The sequence below is a fragment of the Heterodontus francisci genome, chromosome 10, assembly GCF_036365525.1.
Source record: "Heterodontus francisci isolate sHetFra1 chromosome 10, sHetFra1.hap1, whole genome shotgun sequence".
In the NCBI taxonomy this organism is placed as follows: Eukaryota; Metazoa; Chordata; class Chondrichthyes; order Heterodontiformes; family Heterodontidae; genus Heterodontus; species Heterodontus francisci.
This window is the reverse complement of record NC_090380.1, coordinates 88,097,019-88,117,707: the sequence shown is the minus strand read 5'-3', so window position 1 is coordinate 88,117,707 and position 20,689 is coordinate 88,097,019. Positions and strand designations below refer to the sequence as shown.

At 43.4% G+C, this 20,689-nt stretch overlaps 1 protein-coding gene across 3 annotated transcripts in view; it reads left to right on the top strand.

Annotated features, from left to right (window-relative positions):
- Positions 1-20,689, top strand: part of tfg (trafficking from ER to golgi regulator) — a 220,933-nt gene that overhangs the window by 110,542 nt on the left and 89,702 nt on the right. For 2 of the 3 annotated variants that reach the window (XM_068040976.1, XM_068040974.1), the window contains exons 5-6: positions 5,782-5,949; positions 6,276-6,320. In XM_068040976.1, the coding sequence (XP_067897077.1) occupies positions 5,782-5,949; positions 6,276-6,320 (213 nt within the window). The remainder of the gene's footprint in view (positions 1-5,781; positions 5,950-6,275; positions 6,321-20,689) is intronic. The other variant, XM_068040975.1, reaches the window with a different exon arrangement.

Genomic DNA, 20,689 nt, shown 5'->3' with positions numbered 1-20,689 from the left:
TTGGGAGGATTTTGGAATACAGCAAAGGAGGACCAAGGAACTGATCAAGGGAGAATCGAATATGAATATAAAGTAGCAAATAACATTAAAATGGACTGTAAAAGCTTCTATAGGTACATAAAAAGGAAACGTTTGGCTAAGACAAATGTGGATCCATTACAGGCAGAGTCAGGAGAATTTATAATGGGGAATAGAGAAATGGCTGAGAAGCTAAATGATTACTTTGTGTCGGTCTTCACTGAGGAAGATGCAAGAAATCTCCCAGAATTAGAGATCCAAGGGACCAGGGAGAATGAGGAATTGAAGGAAATTAGTATTAGTAAGAAGGTTGTGTTTTAGAAATTAATGGGGCTGAAGGTTGATGAGTCCCCAGGACCTGATATTCTACATCCCAGAGTGTTGAAAGAGGTAGGTGTGGAGATAGTGGATGCACTGGAGACGATCTCCAAAAATTCTATAGATTCTGGAGTGGTTCCTGCAGATTGGAAGGTAGAAAATGTCACCACACTATTTGAGAGAGGGAGAGAGAAAATGGAGTTTACAGACCTGTTAGCCTTACATCAGTAGTAGGGAAAATGATAGAATCTATTCTAAAGGATGTGATAAATGGACATTTGGATGATATTCTCATTGGGCATAGTCAACATGGATTTATGAATGGGAAATGGTGTTTGACAAACCTGTTGGAGTTTTTCAAGGAGGTTACTAACAGAATTGATAAAGGGGAGTTGGTGGGCATGGTATACTTGGATTTTCAGAAGGCTTTTGATAAAGTTCCCCACAGGAGGTTGGTTAGCAAAGTTAAAGCACATGGGATAGTAGGTAATATACTGGCATGGATTAAGGATTGGTTAACAGGCATAAAACAGTAGAAATAAACAGGTCGTTCTCACTGTGGCAGGCTGTGACTAGTGGGGTACCGCAAAGATCAGTACTTGGTCCCAGCTGTTCACCATATATATCAATGATTTGCATGTGGGGACCAAATGTAATATTTCCAAGTTCGTGGATGACACAAAACTAGGTGGGAATATATGTTGTGAGGAAACATAGAAAATAGGAGCAGGAGTCGCCATTCGGCCCTTTGAGCCTGCTCCGCCGTTCATTATGATCATAGCTGATCATCCAACTCAGTAGCCTATTCCTGCTTTCGCCCCATACCCGTTGATCCCTTTAGACCCAAGAGCTATATCTAACTCCTTCTTGAAAACATACAATATTTTGGCCTCAATTGCTTTCTGTGGTAGCGAATTGCGAATTCCACAACTTCACCACTCTCTGGGTGAAGAAATTTCTCCTCATCTCTGTCTTCAAAGGTTCGCCCCGTATCCTTAGACTATGACCCCTGGTTCTGGATTCCCCCACCATCGGGTACATCCTTCCTGCCTCTACCCTGTCAAGCCCTGTTAAACTTTTATAGGTTTCTATGAGATCCCCCCCCCTCACTCTTCTGAACTCCAGCGAATATAATCCTAACCGACTCTCAATCTCTCCTCATACGTCAGTCCCGCCATCCCAGGAATCAGTCTGGTAAACCTTCGCTGCACTCCCTCTATAGCAAGAACATCCTTCCTCAGATAAGGAGACCAAAACTGCACACAATATTCCAGGTGTGGCCTCACCAAGGCCCTGTATAATTGCAGCAAGACAACCCTGCTCCTGTACTCGAATCCTCTCACTATGAAGGCCAACATACCATTTACCTTTTTTACCGCCTGTTGGACCTGCATGCTTACCTTCAGTGACTGGTGTACGAGAACACCCAGGTCTTGCTGCATATTCCCCCCTCTCAGTTTATAGCCATTCAGATAATCTGCCTTCCTGTTTTTGCTACCAAAGTGGATAACCTCACATTTATCCACATCTACCATGCATTAGCCCACTCACTCAATTTGTCCAAATCACCCTGAAGCCTCTCTGCATCCTCCTCACAACTCCCCCTCCCACCCAGTTTTGTGTCGTCTGCAAATTTGGAGATATTACATTTTGTTCCCTCATCTAAATCATTCATGTATATTGTGAATAGCTGCGGTCCTAGCACCAATCCCTACGGTACCCCACTAGTCACTGCCTGCCATTTGGAAAAAGACCCATTTATCCCTACTCTTTGTTTCCTGTCCTCCAACCAATTTTCTATCCATCGCAATACACTACCCCCAGTCCCATGCGCTTTAATTTTACATGCTAATCTCTTATGTAGGACTTTGTCGAAAGCCTTCTGAAAGTCCAAATAAACCACATCCACTGGCTCCCCCTCATCAACTCTACTAGTTACATCCTCGAAGAATTCTAGTAGATTTGTCAAGCATGATTTCCCTTTCATAAATCCATGCTGACTCTGTCTGATTCTACCGCTGTTCTCCAAGTGCTCTGCTATAAAATCTTTGATAATGGTCTCTAGAATTTTCCCCACTACCGACGTCAGGCTGACTGGTCTATAATTCTCTGCTTTCTCTCTACTTCCCTTTTTAAATAGTGGAGTTACATTAGCTACCCTGCAATCTGTAGGAACTGTTCGAGAGTCTATAGAATCTTGGAAGATGACCATCAGGCCCTGGGGATTTATTGGCCTTCAATCCCATCAATTTCCCCAACACCATTTCTCTACTCGTACTGATTTATTTCAGTTCCTCTCACTAAGCCCTGTGTTCCCCAACATTTCTGGTATGATATTTGTGTCTTCCTTTGTGAAGACAGAACCAAAGTATGCATTTAGTTGGTCATCCATTTCTGTATTCCCCATAATAAATTCCTCTGTTTCTGACTGTAAGGGACCTGTAAGGAAGATGTAAAGCGGCTTCAAGGGTTTTTGGACAGACTTGGTGAGTGGGCAAGAATGTGGCAGATGGAATATAATGTGGAAAAAAGTGAGGCTATCTACCTTCGTAGGAGGAATAGATGTGCAGAGTATATCTTAAATGGTAAGAGATTAGAAAGTGTAGATGTACAAAGGGACCTGGTTGTCCTTGTCAATAAGTCACTGAAAGCTAATATGCAGGTTCAGCAAGCAATTAAGAAGGATAATGGTATGTTTGCCTTTATCACCAGAGGATTTGAGTCCAGGAGTTGTGAAATCTGGCTTCAATTGTATAGAACCTTGGTTAGACCACACCTGGAGCACTGTGTGTAGTTTTGGTCCCCTTACCTGAGGAAGGATATTATTGCCAAAGAGCGAGTGCAACGAAGGCTCACCAGACTTGTTCCCGGGATGGTGGGACTGTCCTATGAAGAGAGATTGGGGAAACTGGGCCTGTATTCTCTAGAGTTTAGAAGAATGAGAGGTGATTTCATTGAAACCTACAAAATACTTAAAGGGATAGACAGGGCAGATGCAGGTCAGATGTTTCTCCTGGTTGGGGAGTCTAGAACCAGAGGGGACAATTTCAAAATAAGGGAGAAGCCATTTAGGACAGAGGTGAGGAGAAATTTCTTTACTCAGGGTTGTGAATCTTTGCAATTCTGTACCCCAGAGGGCTGTAAAATCTCAGTCATTGAGTATGTTTAAAGCAGAGATTGACCAATTTCTAAACACCAATGACATAAAGGCATATGGAGATAGTGTGGGAGAAAGACATTGAAGTGGATGGTCAGCCGTGATTGTATTGAATGGTAGAGCAGGCTTGATGGGCTGAATAGCCTATTCCTGTTCCTCTGTTTCTTTTAGCATGGATAAAGGATTGTTTAATGGATAGTATGCAGAGTGGACACAAACGGGGCATTTTCATGTTGGCAGGCAGTGAATAGTGGAGTGCTGCAAGAATCAGTGCTGGGACCTCAGCTATTTACAATCGATATCAGTGACTTAGTTGATGAGACAGAGTAATGTATCTAAGTTTGCTGATACAAAGCTAGGTGGAAAGGTAAGCTATGGGGGAAGGACACCGAGAGGCTGCCAAGAGATATTGACAGGTTAAGTGAGTGGGCAGCAAGATGGCAGATGTAGGGAAATATGAAGTTATTCACTTTGTTCGTAAGAATAGAAAAGCAGAATATTTTTTAAAAGGTGTGAAACTTGTAAGTGTTGCTGTTCAAAGAGACTTGGTTATGCTCATACACATTGCAAAAAGTTAGCATGCAGTTAGGAAGGCAAATAGCATGTTGACCTTTATTGCATGGGGATTGGAGTACAGGAATAAAGAAGTCTTCCTACAATTCACAGGGTTTTGGTGAAATCACATTTGGAGTACTGTGTGCAGTTTTGATCCCCATATTTACAAAGGATATGCTTGCATTGAAGCCAGTACAGTGAAGATTCACTAAATTGGTCCCTGGGATGAGGTGGTTGTCCTATGATGAAAGGCTGAGTAAACTGGACCTATATTCTCTGGAATTTAGAATAATGAGAGGCGATCTCATTGATGCATACAAGATTCTGAAGGGGCTGGATAGGGTAGACACTGAGAGATTGTTTCTGCTGGTCGAGGAATCTAAAACACGGGCACACGGTGCTAGGATAAGGTGCCGATCATTTAGGACTGAGATAAGGGGAAATTACTTCACGCAAAGGGTTGTGAATCTTTGGAATTCTCTACCCTTGAGGGTTGTGGATGCTCCATCGTTGAATACATCTAAGGCTGGGGTAGATAGATTTTTTGGTCTCTTGGAGTCCTGGTATATGGCGAGCAGGAAAGTGTTGAAGCCCAACATCAGCCACGATCATATTGAATGGTGGAGCAGGCTCAAAGACCATATGGTCTGCTCCTGCTCCTGTTTCTTGTATTGCAGTATAATCTTGGTGCCAGACTGGCACATGCATTTGTCAGCGTTGCCTTGGTTCAATGTGGATCATATTAAGCAAACCAAATTCCTGTGCCACTTTGTAATTTTATGGCTTCAGGGCTGGATATAGTGTGCAGTGTGCGGCATGTTGTAAACACAGGCTGAGTCTCTGCACTCCTACTGACATAGCAATTCCCTTGAAGAGCAAATTGAGGGATGCTGAATGTTATCCAGGAATTGCAGTAGGTGCAGTGTAGAAGCTAGCTCAACTGCCCATGTTACTGGTGCCAAACTCTCTAAAGGAAGGCAGAGCTTATTTTGATCATTTGCATTTTAGTTCAAATGTACTAGACTGGGATTACTGACAAATTACCGTTTAAGTCGCAACATTTGCTTGGTGTCAGTTCCCACTCCACCCATTGTACCAGTGGGAACAATGTGGACATCTAAGATTTTCAAGCTGTTTGGGTCTGGGAAGTTTTGTTTAAATTTTTGCACAACTCCCAGGTGGCTCAATTCAGTATTTTTCTCAGGATGGATGAAGGGGCTGGATTTGTCGCAACTCTCCACAGATCGTTCATTTGGCAGTGTGACTTTTGAGACTGTTGGTTAATGGATTTTTTTTTCCTTCATTACATAGTGAGTGTTTTGCAATCTTTTATGAGTTTTGTTATCCAGTTTAACAGCTCATGGGAGAAAACTTTCAGTGTACTGTGGAATAAAATTGCAAACCTGTTGATGTAATTGCACCAGATCAGAAAAGCCTGCATGCTCAATTTAAGAATGGAGCACACTGTCCAGCAATGTATAAAAATAATAGCAGAAGAGTAGTAGTATGTATAGCTTTACACCCATGATTTTTTAAAATTTTCAAAATGCCTGTCCGTGCCTCCCCTCTTTGCCCCTTTCCACCATCCATTATTAATTTTTCTTGGTTTTATGTAAAGTTGCACATTTTTTAAAAAGGTGGTTGGGAAAACTGGCTATGATCCTGCTATATTTAAGTACCTGAATGTTTAATAAATAGCCAAGACATGCTCTTAGTATTGTGCTTTGTTACAGATGCAGTTGATGGAAGGGATGGAAAGCCTTTGGCACCAGACTCCACAATTAAGCAGCCAGTTCCTGTTAGTGCTGCCAGCATGTCTGCCTTTGATCCTTTAAAAAATCAAGATGAAATCAACAAGAATGTAATGTCATCATTTGGCCTGACTGAAGACCAGGTTTCGGGTAGGTGTCTTGAATTAGACTTATGCAAGTAATTTTTAAAAACTTTCATTGAAATCCCATAGTGCCAGCCAGCTAAAGCGAATGTTTAAAACTACGCTGCAAAATAATTTTAAAACTTAATTTTTATGAAATTGGATGCTGAAAATCTGTGTTTCTACAAATACCAATTTTTGCCTCATTCTTTTTCAATACTAATAATTAAATTGTCACTATAGTTCATTCTGTATTGTTTCTGGGCTGGCACTCTGAAAATCATTTGCATATCCATGTTACTAGCAAAATGTATCTCTAAGTAACTGGAACTGTCTCTTTGTTCATATGTTTAGTTACCAGGCAGAGATTAAATAAACAAACCAAAGCATCTCGTAATGGTAAGAATCATGAACTGTGAGCACTTTTTATTGACAACATGTGGAGAGATTATGCTGGAGAAGTACATATGGTCCTTGAATTTATACTGCTGGAATTTTAATTTATTTCTGTAACAATAAAATTCATGTTTTAATGGTATTTAAATTGCCATCTGATCATGTGGCTTCAAATTCCACTCTGGAAAACTTTGCTCGGTGGATATAAAAGATCACTTATTTTACCCTCATTTCTTCTTTTGTCTTGTATAATTCTTGGATTTGTCAGCTAAACACCTGCAGATGCTTAACTGAAGTGCATTCTGGGAACTGTCATTGTACTTGTTTGCCATGGAAAATGATCTGTGGGAGAATCTGGTCACAAAATTGATCAGTATTTTTGTATATGATGTGTATGTTTTTTCAAGGTATCTATGACGAACTGTGGAAGCAAGAAAGTCCCGCAGTTTCCTCTCTTTCATGTGTCTCACACTCAGTGCAAAGTTATCTAAAAAAAAATGTAGTTTCAAGTACTTGCCCTTAGTAGTAAGTATCTGGGAACTCTGAGCAATTGAGTGGAGCCAAATTTTTAGTTCATTTAGGGAGTTTTGATCCCGCTTTGCCAGCACTTGTTCTGTTTTATGTTACACTAGTTGATTTTCACTGATATCAAAAGTTAAGTTTGTGATTTTAGAATATATGTGCTTTAAATATAACCCTGAAGACAGTGCAACATGATTAGGGTTGAACACAGCAAAGTACTGTGGATGTTGGAAATCTGAAATAACAACTGAAAATGCTGGAAATACTCAACAGGCCTGGCAACATCTGTAGAGAGAAGCAGTGTTTTACTTATGTTGGAGTTGGAGGTGTTTTATGAAAACTTGATAAATTAATTGTACTGAAAATGGCTGAGAGAAGGATGGGCTATATTATGCTCTTGAAATATCTACTCAACATGATCCAAAAGCAAAGCTTCTAGAATTAGAAAATAAGCTGGCAGTTTGGACTTTGGCAATATGGGCTACCCCTTTCCCTCTGGCACTTTCTCTATTGATCACCACTGCTGGGCCCACTCCTCTTGTCTCTCAAAATCCCCATTCTCCATTGCCCACCCAAGTCACATACTAAGTTTCTCATCGAGATATCCTCACTGCTTTCCTCCCTCAGACTCTGCACTGAGTGACTTCTCGTTCTTAGTGATTTCAACCTCCATTCAACTCACATTGCCCTCTCTTCTGAGTTCACTGCACTCCTGTCTTTCCTTAATCTCTCTGTCTATATAAACAGTCCTACTCATAACCACTGCCAATCCCTTGACCTAGCCATCTCATGTCATCTCTATTCTCATTGTCTCAATTACAGATAAGCCCTTCTCTCACTTTCTTGTAACCCTTTCCACTTGCATCCCCCTTACAACCACACTTCTGTGTCTGCGTCTGGAAGAAAACTCTTCCCTCATGTTACTTACAATGACACTTTCAAATTTACAACAGTTTAGCTTCCATTCGTCACGATACATCTGCAACTACCGATCTACTCAGTCACCCTCTCACCTCCACCTTTGCATTTGTCCCAGTAAAAAGCTTGCTCTGTCACCTAGCCTTCCCCTTTAGTATGGTCCCCATCTACGCTTCCATTCGTCCAAAAAATGCAGATTCATCGGATCTTGCGGGACCACATCAATCACTATCGGTGCCCTGCTTTCCTCTGCCAAAACTGCTCATTATTCTAGGATTATTCTGGAATACAAAGATAATCCCCAGCTTTCTTTTTCCACAGCCACTGGCTCTTTAGAACCCTCTGCCCTGCCCCTTCCATCTTAACCACCTAGCGCGATGACATCTTTGACTTCTTTGCCACTTAAGATGGAAACTATCTGTTCAGTTACTTCTGCCGCATCCATCTCTCCTTTCCCCTAGCCTGCTCAGCCAGATTACCCCCAACATTCCGTCTTGCCCTAGCCCTGAACATGCATTCGTCTCTAGTTTCTTTCCTGTCTCCATTCATGCTCTCTTGAGCTCATCTTGTCCATAAGACCCACTTCCTGTTCTCTCAGCTCTATTCCCACTAACTTGCAGACCATCCACCCTCCCTTCCAGGCCTCTATTTTAGCTGATATTGTAAGTGGTTCCCTTTCTACTCTCCTCCTTCCTTTCAAATTTGCCCCTGTCATACACTCCCTCAAAAAGCCAGCCTCAGCCCTCGCAACCGTCTGCCCCATCTCCAACCTTAATTTCCCCTTAAGTCCTTGAATGAGTTATTGCCTCCGAAATCTGTACCCATCTTTCCCACAACTCCATGTTTTAGCCTCTCCAGTCTTTGGGCTAGCATCCAGTCCTAGAAGAGCCATAATTAGGGCAGCGCAGTGGTTAGCACCGCAGCCTCACAGCTCCAGGGACCCGGGTTCGATTCTGGGTACTGCCTGTACGGAGTTTGCAAGTTCTCCCTGTGACCGAGTGGGTTTTCGCCGGGTGCTCCGGTTTCCTCCCACAGCCAAAGACTTGCAGGTAATTTGGCCATTGTAAATTGCCCCTAGTGTAGGTAGGTGGTAGGGAATATGGGATTGTTGCAGGGTTAGTATAAATGGGTGGTTGTTGGTCAGCACAGACTCGGTGGGCCGAAGGGCCTGTTTCAGTGCTTTATCTCCAAATAAATAAATAAAAATAATTCCATCCAAGTCAACATTAGGAAGACCAGCCTCGACCATTAACTCTGTACTCTTGCCACTGATTCCACCCCTCTCCCTTGCTACTGCTTCAATCTGAACCAGACTGTTGACAACTTTGGCATCCTATTTGACTCTGCTGATCATCTGACCCCATTTCCTCCCCGACATCAAGGCTGCTTGCTTCCACTGCTAATATTGCCCATCTCCACGTCTGCCTCAGCCCATCTGCTGCTGAAACCCTCATCCAGGTTTTTGTTATCTCCAGACTAGACTATTCCAGTGGTCTCCAGGCTGACATTCCTTCCATTCTGTTCATCCATCATCCCAATCCTCACTAGCCTACATTAGCTCCCAGTTTCTGAATGTTTCAATTTTGAAATTCTCATCCTTGTGTTTAAATCCTTCCATGACCTCGTCTGCCCTATCTCTGTAACCTCCTTCAACCCTACGACCCTCCATGAACTCTGCGTTCCATCGATTCTGGCCCCCGCTACCTACCTCCCACCATGGATGGCTGTACCTTCAGCAGACTTGGCTGTAAGCTCTGGAATTCGCTCCCAAGACCTCCACCCCTCTCCTCGTTTCAGATGCTTCTTAAAACCTGCCTCTGTGACGAAGCTTTTGGTCACTTCCCTCCTTTAGCTCAGTGTCAATTTTTGTCTGATTACACTCCTATGATGGGCCTTGGGATATTTTACCAAGTAAAAGGCGCTATATAAATGCAGGATGTTTTTGTTGTTGAACAGTGGAATATCGTACAAAATTTCAGCCCTCTCTGAGATAAATGGTAAGAGAGAAAGTTAGATAAATCTCCAAGACCTGATAGTTTCCACCCCAAGGTATTAAAAGAAGTAGGTGAGGAAATTGGTGCTTTTATCATGATGTTCGAAAACTTTGTTGATTTGGGAATTACCCCTTGGGTTGTAAAATTATCAGTCACTCCATTATTTAAGAAGGGTTTGGGAGGTAAACTATATATTTATAAATAACTTAGCCGAAGGAATAAAGAGCCTATGCATCAATGTCTGCTGATGATGCCAAGCTGGATGGCACAGTAAGTATAGGTAGGAGCAGAAAGGTACAATGGGGCATGGTTACATTAAGAGATTGGACAAATCTGTGGCAGATAGAGCTCAGTATGTGGAAGTGAGAGATCATCCACTTACTACCTAAGAAAGGTAGATCAGAGTATTTTCTAAATGGTGAGAAGCTGGGAACTGTGGAGGAGGAGCAGTGATTTAGGGGTCCGTGTGCAGCAATCACTAAAAGCTGGCCAACAGGTACAAAAAGTAGTTAAAACGATGAATAGAATGTTGCTTTTATCTCCCTTACTGGAATACAAAGGAGTTGATATGTTACTGTATAAAATTCTGCTTAGACCCCATCAAGAATACTGTGTTCAGTTCTGGGCATTGCACCTTGGGAAGAATATATTGGCCTTGGACGGGTGTAGTGCACATTTACCTGGTTAAAGGGCTAAATTATGACAGTAGGTTGCTTCGACTTGTATTCCCTGGACTATAGAAGATTAAGGGGTGATCTAATAGAGAGGTAATTAAAGGACTTAATAGGATAGATGGAGGGAAACTATTTTCTCTGGGAAAGTCTAGAACAAGGCGTACAAGCTGTAAATGGAGCTAGGTAGTTCAAGGGAGATGTCAGGAAGTACTTAATAGGAAAATCTGAACAGGAGCAGGCTATTTGGCCCCTGGAGCCTGTTCACCATTCCGTTGGATCACGGCTGGACTGTACCGTAACTCCATTTACCCGCATTTGTTCTGAAATCTTTAATGCCCTGCCTTCACACAAAGGGTAGTGGAAATCTATAACTATCACCCCTCCCCACTTAAAAATGTTGTTGAGGCTAGATCGATTGATAATTTTAAAAACTGAGATTGATAGATCTTTGTTACATAAAGGTATAAAGGGTTATGGACCCAAGGCAGGTAAGTCAAGATACAGATCAGCCATGATCTAATTGAATGGTGGAACAGTCCCGAGGGGCTGAATGGCTGCCTGCTTTTCCTATGTTACTAATCCTATGGGTTTCAATGGCAACATAACCTGGGTGATTTCAAACCATCAAAAGGTATGTCTTGAGCACATGTACCTAGTTTTTTTTATAGCGTTTACCATTTTCATTATGAAGTATATAATTGAAAATAACCCCACTGCCTTGTGGGCGTCTCGGGAGAGACCAAGGCTAAGGGAGTAAACCCTAACAGAAAATCCGGAGCGGAACCCCGTAGGCGGTCATGTGTCACCTTTGGCATGTTTCCGGCAGTTCCTGCAGCCATACTGGTGCCAAACGTCGTGTCCTGCACTCCTTTGGACCCCACCAGAAAGGCCGAGAGGGGGGTTTTGACGACTGGGCAACTCTCAACCTCCATAAATTTGCCCAGGCATGCGCCATGGAGAGGTCACTCCATAGTTGCCTCACAGCGACTAAAACAACACGGAAGGCAGCAGTTACGGGTTATAAGTCCAGATAAATTGGCGTAGAAACTGGGCGCCACGGGTTGCCTTTGTCGGTGGGAGAGGTCATTGCACCTCACTGGATAGCTACCGCCCGCCTCAAACCGGGCAGCCCCCGGTCAATAAGGTTCTGTCCCGCCACAGTCTGCCTGCTTCAATGGGTGCTTGGAGCTCAGGGTCATTGCCCGAAAGGTGGACTGATACACCGCACCAAACAACATGAAAAAAGGAAAGAAGGTACCAGCCCTTTGCTTTGCAAGCTGGAACGTCAGAACTATGTGTCCTGGCTTGTCGGAAGACCTTACACAAATCAACGATTCTCGGAAGACCGCCATCATTAACAACGAGCTCAGTAGATTCAATGTGGACATTGCAGCACTTCAGGAGACTCGCCTCCCCGCGAGTGGCTCTCTAGCAGAGCAAGACTACACCTTCTTCTGGCAGGGCAGGGATCCTGAAGAACCAAGACAGCATGGAGTGGGCTTCGCCATCAGAAACTCCTTGCTCAGCATGATAGAGCCTCCCTCAAATGGCTCGGAACGCATACTGTCCATCCGACTGCTCACCACCTCTGGTCCAGTACACCTACTCAGCATCTATGCTCCAACACTCTGCTCCGCACCTGAAGCTAAAGACCAGTTCTATGAACAACTCCATAACATCATTAGCAGCATCCCCAACACCGAACACCTATTCCTGCTGGGGGACTTTAATGCCAGGGTTGGGGCCGACCATGACTCATGGCCCTCCTGCCTTGGGCGCTATGGCGTTGGAAGGATGAATGAGAACGGGCAGAGACTGCTTGAGTTGTGTACCTATCATAACCTCTGCATCACCAACTCGTTCTTTCACACTAAACCCTGTCACCAGGTTTCATGGAGGCACCCAAGATCACGTCGTTGGCACCAGCTAGACCTCATTGTCACAAGGCGAGCCGCCTTAAACAGTGTTCAAATCACACGCAGCTTCCACAGTGCGGACTGCGACACCGACCACTCCCTGGTGTGCAGCAAGGTTAGACTCAGACCAAAGAAGTTGCATCATTCCAAGCAGAAGGGCCACCCGCGCATCAACACGAGCAGAATTTCTCACCCACAGCTGTTACAAAAATTTCTAAATTCACTTGTAACAGCCCTTCAAAACACTCCCACAGGGGATGCTGAGACCAAGTGGGCCCACATCAGAGACGCCATCTATGAGTCAGCTTTGACCACCTACGGCAAAAGTGCGAAGAGAAATGCAGACTGGTTTCAATCTCATAATGAAGAGCTGGAACCTGTTATAGCCGCTAAGCGCATTGCACTTTTGAACTACAAGAAAGCCCCCAGCGATTTAACATCCGCAGCACTTAAAGCAGCCAGAAGTACTGCACAAAGAACAGCTAGGCGTTGCGCAAACGACTACTGGCAACACCTATGCAGTCATATTCAGCTGGCCTCAGACACCGGAAACATCAGAGGAATGTATGATGGCATGAAGAGAGCTCTTGGGCCAACCATCAAGAAGATCACCCCCCTCAAATCTAAATCGGGGGACATAATCACTGACCAACGCAAACAGATGGACCGCTGGGTTGAGCACTACCTAGAACTGTACTCCAGGGAGAATGCTGTCACTGAGACTGCCCTCAATGCAGCCCAGCCTCTACCAGTCATGGATGAGCTGGACATACAGCCAACCAAATCGGAACTCAGTGATGCCATTGATTCCCTAGCCAGCGGAAAAGCCCCTGGGAAGGACAGCATTACCCCTGAAATAATCAAGAGTACCAAGCCTGCTATACTCTCAGCACTACATGAACTGCTATGCCTGTGCTGGGACGAGGGAGCAGTACCCCAGGACATGCGCGATGCCAACATCATCACCCTCTATAAAAACAAAGGTGACCGCGGTGACTGCAACAACTACCGTGGAATCTCCCTGCTCAGCATAGTGGGGAAAGTCTTTGCTCGAGTCGCTCTGAACAGGCTCCAGAAGCTGGCCGAGCGCGTCTACCCTGAGGCACAGTGTGGCTTTCGTGCAGAGAGATCGACTATTGACATGCTGTTCTCCCTTCGTCAGATACAGGAGAAATGCCGTGAACAACAGATGCCCCTCTACATTGCTTTCATTGATCTCACCAAAGCCTTTGACCTCGTCAGCAGACGTGGTCTCTTCAGACTACTAGAAAAGATCGGATGTCCACCAAAGCTACTAAGTATCATCACCTCATTCCATGACAATATGAAAGGCACAATTCAACATGGTGGCTCCTCATCAGAGCCCTTTCCTATCCTGAGTGGTGTGAAACAGGGCTGTGTTCTCGCACCCACACTTTTTGGGATTTTCTTCTCCCTGCTGCTTTCACATGCGTTCAAATCCTCTGAAGAAGGAATTTTCCTCCACACAAGATCAGGGGGCAGGTTGTTCAACCTTGCCCGTCTAAGAGCGAAGTCCAAAGTACGGAAAGTCCTCATCAGAGAACTCCTCTTTGCTGACGATGCTGCTTTAACATCTCACACTGAAGAATGCCTGCAGAGTCTCATCGACAGGTTTGCGTCTGCCTGCAATGAATTTGGCCTAACCATCAGCCTCAAGAAAACGAACATCATGGGGCAGGATGTCAGAAATGCTCCATCCATCAATATTGGCGACCACGCTCTGGAAGTGGTTCAAGAGTTCACCTACCTAGGCTCAACTATCACCAGTAACCTGTCTCTAGATGCAGAAATCAACAAGCGCATGGGTAAGGCTTCCACTGCTATGTCCAGACTGGCCAAGAGAGTGTGGGAAAATGGCGCACTGACACGGAACACAAAAGTCCGAGTGTATCAGGCCTGTGTCCTCAGTACCTTGCTCTACGGCAGCGAGGCCTGGACAACATATGCCAGCCAAGAGCGACGTCTCAATTCATTCCATCTTCGCTGCCTTCGGAGAATACTTGGCATCAGGTGGCAGGACTATATCTCCAACACAGAAGTCCTTGAAGCGGCCAACACCCCCAGCTTATACACACTACTGAGTCAGCGGCGCTTGAGATGGCTTGGCCATGTGAGCCGCATGGAAGATGGCAGGATCCCCAAAGACACATTGTACAGCGAGCTCGCCACTGGTATCAGACCCACCGGCCGTCCATGTCTCCGTTATAAAGACGTCTGCAAACGTGACATGAAATCGTGTGACATTGATCACAAGTCGTGGGAGTCAGTTGCCAGCATTCGCCAGAGCTGGCGGGCAGCCATAAAGACAGGGCTAAATTGTGGCGAGTCGAAGAGACTTAGTAGTTGGCAGGAAAAAAGACAGAGGCGCAAGGGGAGAGCCAACTGTGCAACAGCCCCAACAAACAAATTTCTCTGCAGCACCTGTGGAAGAGCCTGTCACTCCAGAATTGGCCTTTATAGCCACTCCAGGCGCTGCTTCACAAACCACTGACCACCTCCAGGCGCGTATCCATTGTCTCTCGAGATAAGGAGGCCCAAAAGGAAGGAATTGAAAATAATGATGTGAAGTGATTATTTTCTTCTTCGCATTTCTATCAACTGGGACAGGGTCCAACTTAAAATCTGTGTACTTTTATTTCGAACTTTTGATTCAAAATTTGCTGTGGGTGTGCTCGCCAAGGTCAGTGGCACCACCTCTCAGTGCTTCATATTACAAACCTGTTTAATGGTTTAGGGATGACGAACTTTAGGGCTTAAAACTTGAAATCCTCTGTAAAGTCACTAGTTTGCTAATACTGGAAGTTTTAAAAAATGCGCAGTAAATACAGTTTCTAAACAGTCTATTTCAAAAAAAATCTTAAATGTGGTGTTTTGTGATTAGAATGCATTTGAGGCCATTGGTTCAATGACATTTTGGCTTTTTTGCCAACCAGTGATCATTTTAAACCTTCAAATCACATACTGCACGCTGGAGAAATACATATAAGGTGTTCCATATCCGTTAGTGGGGCAAAGTCGAGTTTTAGGCTGTGTAACATTTGTTTATTATATGTTCCTCACATGCACTTATCAGACAAGACATACAATGGAAAAGCAGGTTGCATAAAACAAAACAAAATTCTTGATATGCTTTTGTAGATCATTTGTTGTGAGCATAGGAGTGATTCACTTTTAATGGAGGACTAATAATTGGGGCTATTATGGGAAAAGAGAGGGCGAGACAAATGGAATAAAAGCACGGAAAGTATTTCAAATTTTCATGTCCCTGCTTCAACTCTCCACTTTGGTGATCTGCTTCATAAATTTTGTGGTACTTGGATTTTTTGTTTTGGAGAGATGTGCTTGATGTTGATGTTTTTTAAAGCACAGATGTTGTTCATATTATTTCACAGAATCTTTACTGAGTATCTTCAGCTCATGACCCTTCTCATACATAATGAGGGGAAACTCCGTGATTGTTTTTAGTTCAATCCATTTGGAATTTCTCAAACATTTCTGCTATCTCTTAAAATTAATTAAAAATTTTATTTGCCATTTAGTATTTAAAAGAAATGCATTTTTATATTGATCTTTCATTTTGCAATCTGGATTATTGCTGCGAGTTGCATTTGTAATGTTTTGCCCAGTTAACTCATTGAAAGTTCATTGGTATTTTCTTTGTTGGATATGTTAACCTCGATAGGGATAGTAATTCATATTTTGCCAAAAAAATAAACAACTTTGTTATAACTGTTTATAGACCTGATATATAGATATTGTGAAAGTTAAAAACCAGGTGTTAAAGTTGACTTTCCTTCCAACAGATCTAAACTGAGAAAAAATTAGTATTACACACTCTTAAAAGAAATGAATTTTCAGAACTGATATGGTGAGGATTTTACTTAATACCTGCAGAAATCATCTTGAAGAAATTTTTAGGGCCAAAATTATAAGCTCTTCCCACAGTTGGTTTGATTCTGATATTCTGAGCAGGCGGAGATGAAACCAGTGTGTTTTTTCTTTAAATGTACAGATTGGGTTCCGATGACGTCATTGGGGCCTGATAGCTATTTTCACCATGGGTCAAAATGGTGAAGTTGTTGGGGCTTTCCTGCCAGGTCAATCTAGTGGCAAGCAGAGCCGGGGCCAAAAAAGGCCCAAAGAGATAACACTATCATTTTTGTTTAGTTTCCATGTGGGGCCAACAGGTGCAGGAGTGTTCTTCTGAGCTCTGCAAGGAAAGTTTAGGCTTCCACTGCCCCCCTTCCTTATCCCCCCCCCCATTGATTATGAGACTCTCCTGAAACCCCCTCCCTGCAACTTATCTGAGTGCTGGAACTGTTCCTTTGATCTCCGGCGGCAGACCTCTTCTGCTTGACATTGCACTCCTGTCTGCTGATCAGCTGTTGCTTCCTGATGCTATTGGGAGGGCAACTGACTGGAGGCTTGCAGATATAGCCTGGGCGTTAACATTTCCTGGTCCTCTCATTGCTGAGGTCAGGATGGCTTATCCCTACTACCCTTCTTGAATAATGGTACCACAGTCGCTGTCCTCCAGTCCCCTGGTACTTCTCCTGTGGCCAGAGAGGATTTGAAAATTTGTGTCAGAGCCCCTGCAATTTCCTCCCTTGCATAATGTTGCAGCCTGAGATGCATCTCATCTGGGCCTGGGGATTTATCCAATTTTAAGCCCGCTAATACCTCCTCCCTTTCATTGCTAATTTGTTCAAGTATATCACATTCCCCTCCCTGATCTCTACACCTACATCGTCCTTCTCCATAGTGAACACATGAAAAGTAATCATTTAAAACCTCACCTATGTCCTCTAGCTCTTTGGTCCTTAATGGGCCCTACTCTTACCCTGGTTATCCTCTTGCCCTTAATATACTAAGAAAGGAAAATCCCAAGGCCTTTTATCTTGCCCGCCAGCATTTTTTCATGCCCCCTCTTCGCTCTCCTAATTACTTTAAGTACCTCCCTACACCTACTGTACTTCTCCAGGGCCTCTGCTGTTTTCAGCCCTCTGAATCTGCCATAAGCCTCCTTTCTTTTCCTTATCCAATCCTCTATATCTCTTGACACTCAGGGTTCCCTGGACTTATTGGTCCTACCCTTCACCTTTACGGGAGCACGTTGGCCCTGAACTCGCTATTTCATTTTTGAATGACTCCCACTGGTTTGATGTAGACTTCCCTACAAGTAGCTGCTCCCAGTCCACTTTGGCCAGATTCTGTTTTATCATATTGAAATCTGCCTTCCCCCAATTCAGTATCTTTTTATCTGGTTCATCTTTGTCCTTTTCCATAACTACCTTAAATCTTAGAGTTATGGTCACTATCCCCGAAATTCTCCCCCACTGACACTTCCACCACTTGTCTGGCTTCATTCCCTAAGGTTAGATCCTGTACCACCCCTTCTCTTGTCGGACTTTCTACGTGCTGGCTCAAAAAGCTCTTGTGGATGCACTTTAAGAATTCCACCCCCTTTAAGCCTTTTGCACTAAGACTATTCCAGTTAATGTTGGGCAAGTTGAAATCCCCTACTATTACTACCCTATTATTTTTACACCTCTGAGATTTGCCTACATATCTGCTCCTCTATCTCTCCCTGACTATTTGGAGGCCTGTAGTACACTCCCAGCAAAGTGATTGCCCCCTTTTTGTTTTTAAGTTCAACCCATATGGCCTCATTTGAGGAACCTTCTCTGATATCATCCTTCCTTACTGCAGTAATTGACTCCTTGATCAACAGTGCAATGCCACCTCCTCTTTTACACCTCTCCCCCGTCACGCCTGAAGATTCTATACCCTGGAATATTGAGCTGCCAGTCCTGCCCTTCCCTCAACTATGTTTATGATAGCAATAATATGATATTTCCATGTGTTAATCAACACCCACAATTCATCTGCCTTACTTGTAGGACTCCTTGCATTAAAATAGATGCAATCCAGCCTTGCATTATTTGCTTGTGCCTTCCAGACTGACTTAGTTTCTCTTCTATATTTGGCTGTGCATCACCCCCTACTGTACCTCCACTCTATATCCCATCCCCCTGCCAAATTAGTTTAAACCCACCCCCAACAGCACTAGCAAACCTCCCTGCAAGGATGTTGGTCCCGTTCCAGTTCAGTTGCAACCCATCCAACTTGGACAGGTCCCACCTTTGCCAGAAACAGACCCAGTGATCCAGGAAACTAAAGCCCTCCTTCCTGCACCATCTTTTCAGCCACACATTCATCTACTCTATCCTCCTATTCCTATACTCACTAGCACATGGCACTGGGAGTAATTCAGAGATTACAATCTTTGAGGTCCTGCTTTTTAATCTGCTACCTAGCTCCCTAAATTCTTGTCGCAGGACCTCTTCCCACCTATGTCGTTGGTACCAATGTGAACCACGACCTCTGACTGTTCACCCTCCCCCTTCAAAATGTCTTGCAGCCGCTCCGTGACATCCTTGACCCTAGCACCAGGGAGTCTTAGCAGGCAGGTTATTGCTGAACTTGGCACGCACCATGTCGCTGTTTCCATGAGCATGGGTCACTTTACCCCAAATGACACGAGTTTTGTTTGGTTTACCACCAGGAGTGACAGTGTTGTTCTTTGCTTTGTAAACATAGGCATGTCTCTTGTGGCTCGGTACATTATTTTGTTCTATAATACAACAATAACTTATATTTATATAGTGCCCTGGGACATTTAATTATGGGAAAGGCGCTATATAAATGTTGTTGTCTACTTTTTAGCCTAGTCAAGGAATGCATGTTTTTGAAAAATGGGACTTTGCCACAGCGCATCTCTTTCTGGCTGGAAGAGAATGATATGGAGGGTGGCATTGTACAAAGAAGGCAAGAGAAAAAAAATTGTTGATTGTAGTGAAATTGTTTTTTCAGTACTATAAATAAAATTAATACCAGATGTAACCACCCTCTTACTAATTTAGCATGCGTTTTGTTTTTGCTTAAGGGATTTCCATATTCTATATTAACATGTACAGCATAATTAGTCAGTTTGTTTTGAGATCTCTTGACATGTGCACACTAATGAAGATCAGCTATGATGTACAAAGTTGTAGTTCTTCCACCCTGCCACAAAGTGATTAAATATGTACAAACTCATACATGATCATTTGCCATTTAAGTAGAGGTACTGAAGAGTTATTAACATTATGGAACTACACTCTAGTGAAACATGAAACAAGGGGGTGGTAGGGGAGACTGGAAAAGGAAAAATTAATCAATTCACAATGACAATTTTTTGCAGTCCTGCCTGGCAAAGAAATTTTAACATCCTTTTCTCTGACTTTGTTTTGACCTAAATTTTATTTGCAGTTACTGAGCATATTGGCTCAAGGGACCTGAGATAACATCAGTAGAGAGATAATTGGTAATTCAACAGAGCTTCAGCTGTGTATGAACAAAAAGTAAAAAAATTGCAGATGCTGGAAATCTGAAATAACACAACATTCCGGAAACAGCAGGACAGGCAGCATCTGTGGAGAGAACATTGGGATTCAATTCACACATGGAACATTCATTCCTCTATTCTCTTCACAGATGCTCCCTGACCCACAGATGGTTTCCAACATTTTCTGTTTTTGTTTCAGCTGTTTATGTTTTCTTCTGTAGCTTTGTCATCAGTAGTTATTGTTTTCTTTTGTTTCTTTCAACCTTCTGTTGATTTAAGGTAGTGTGATGGCGGCAAGGTTTTTGAAAAACTATTTACATTCCTGGCTGATTTTTGTAATTCAACACTGTGAGGAATGTTGATGCTGGAGAAGGACTCATTTCTACTTTTATTAATGGATGTCGAGATGTACAGTAGAGTTCCCTGTGCTGCTTCATCCTAACCTTGAGCAGTCTACATTGCACCAATTTCTTTTGTTTTCCTCATTTCCCATACTAATTACCCTTTTGACTGTCGTGAGTGACTTTGTATAGTTGTCTGCTGAGACTTGAAGAGGAGATCTGGTACATTTAGAACAATGAAGGGAAATTCATGATATCAGTCATTAAATAAGACTAGGGAAATATAAAAAAAAAAGTAAATTAAACTTTGAATTTGGGAAGTAAGCTGTAATTTGTGATGCATAGGTTTGGCATCTTGAATTGGAATATTGCCAGAGACCAGGCAAATTGAAAGCCATTCACAAAATGGCTCCACCTTGATACAACCAGGGCTGGAAGGAGTGTGTGAAAATACCCACTATGAAAATGTCATAAGTACTGCTACTTCTGAATAATGCCAGGGCAGCAACACTGGTGTCAAGTCCTCAACATCAAAATCGTGGGGTGGGGGGGTGGGTGCGGGGTCTGGTCGTCCTGATTTTCTAGTCCGTGGTCTCTTC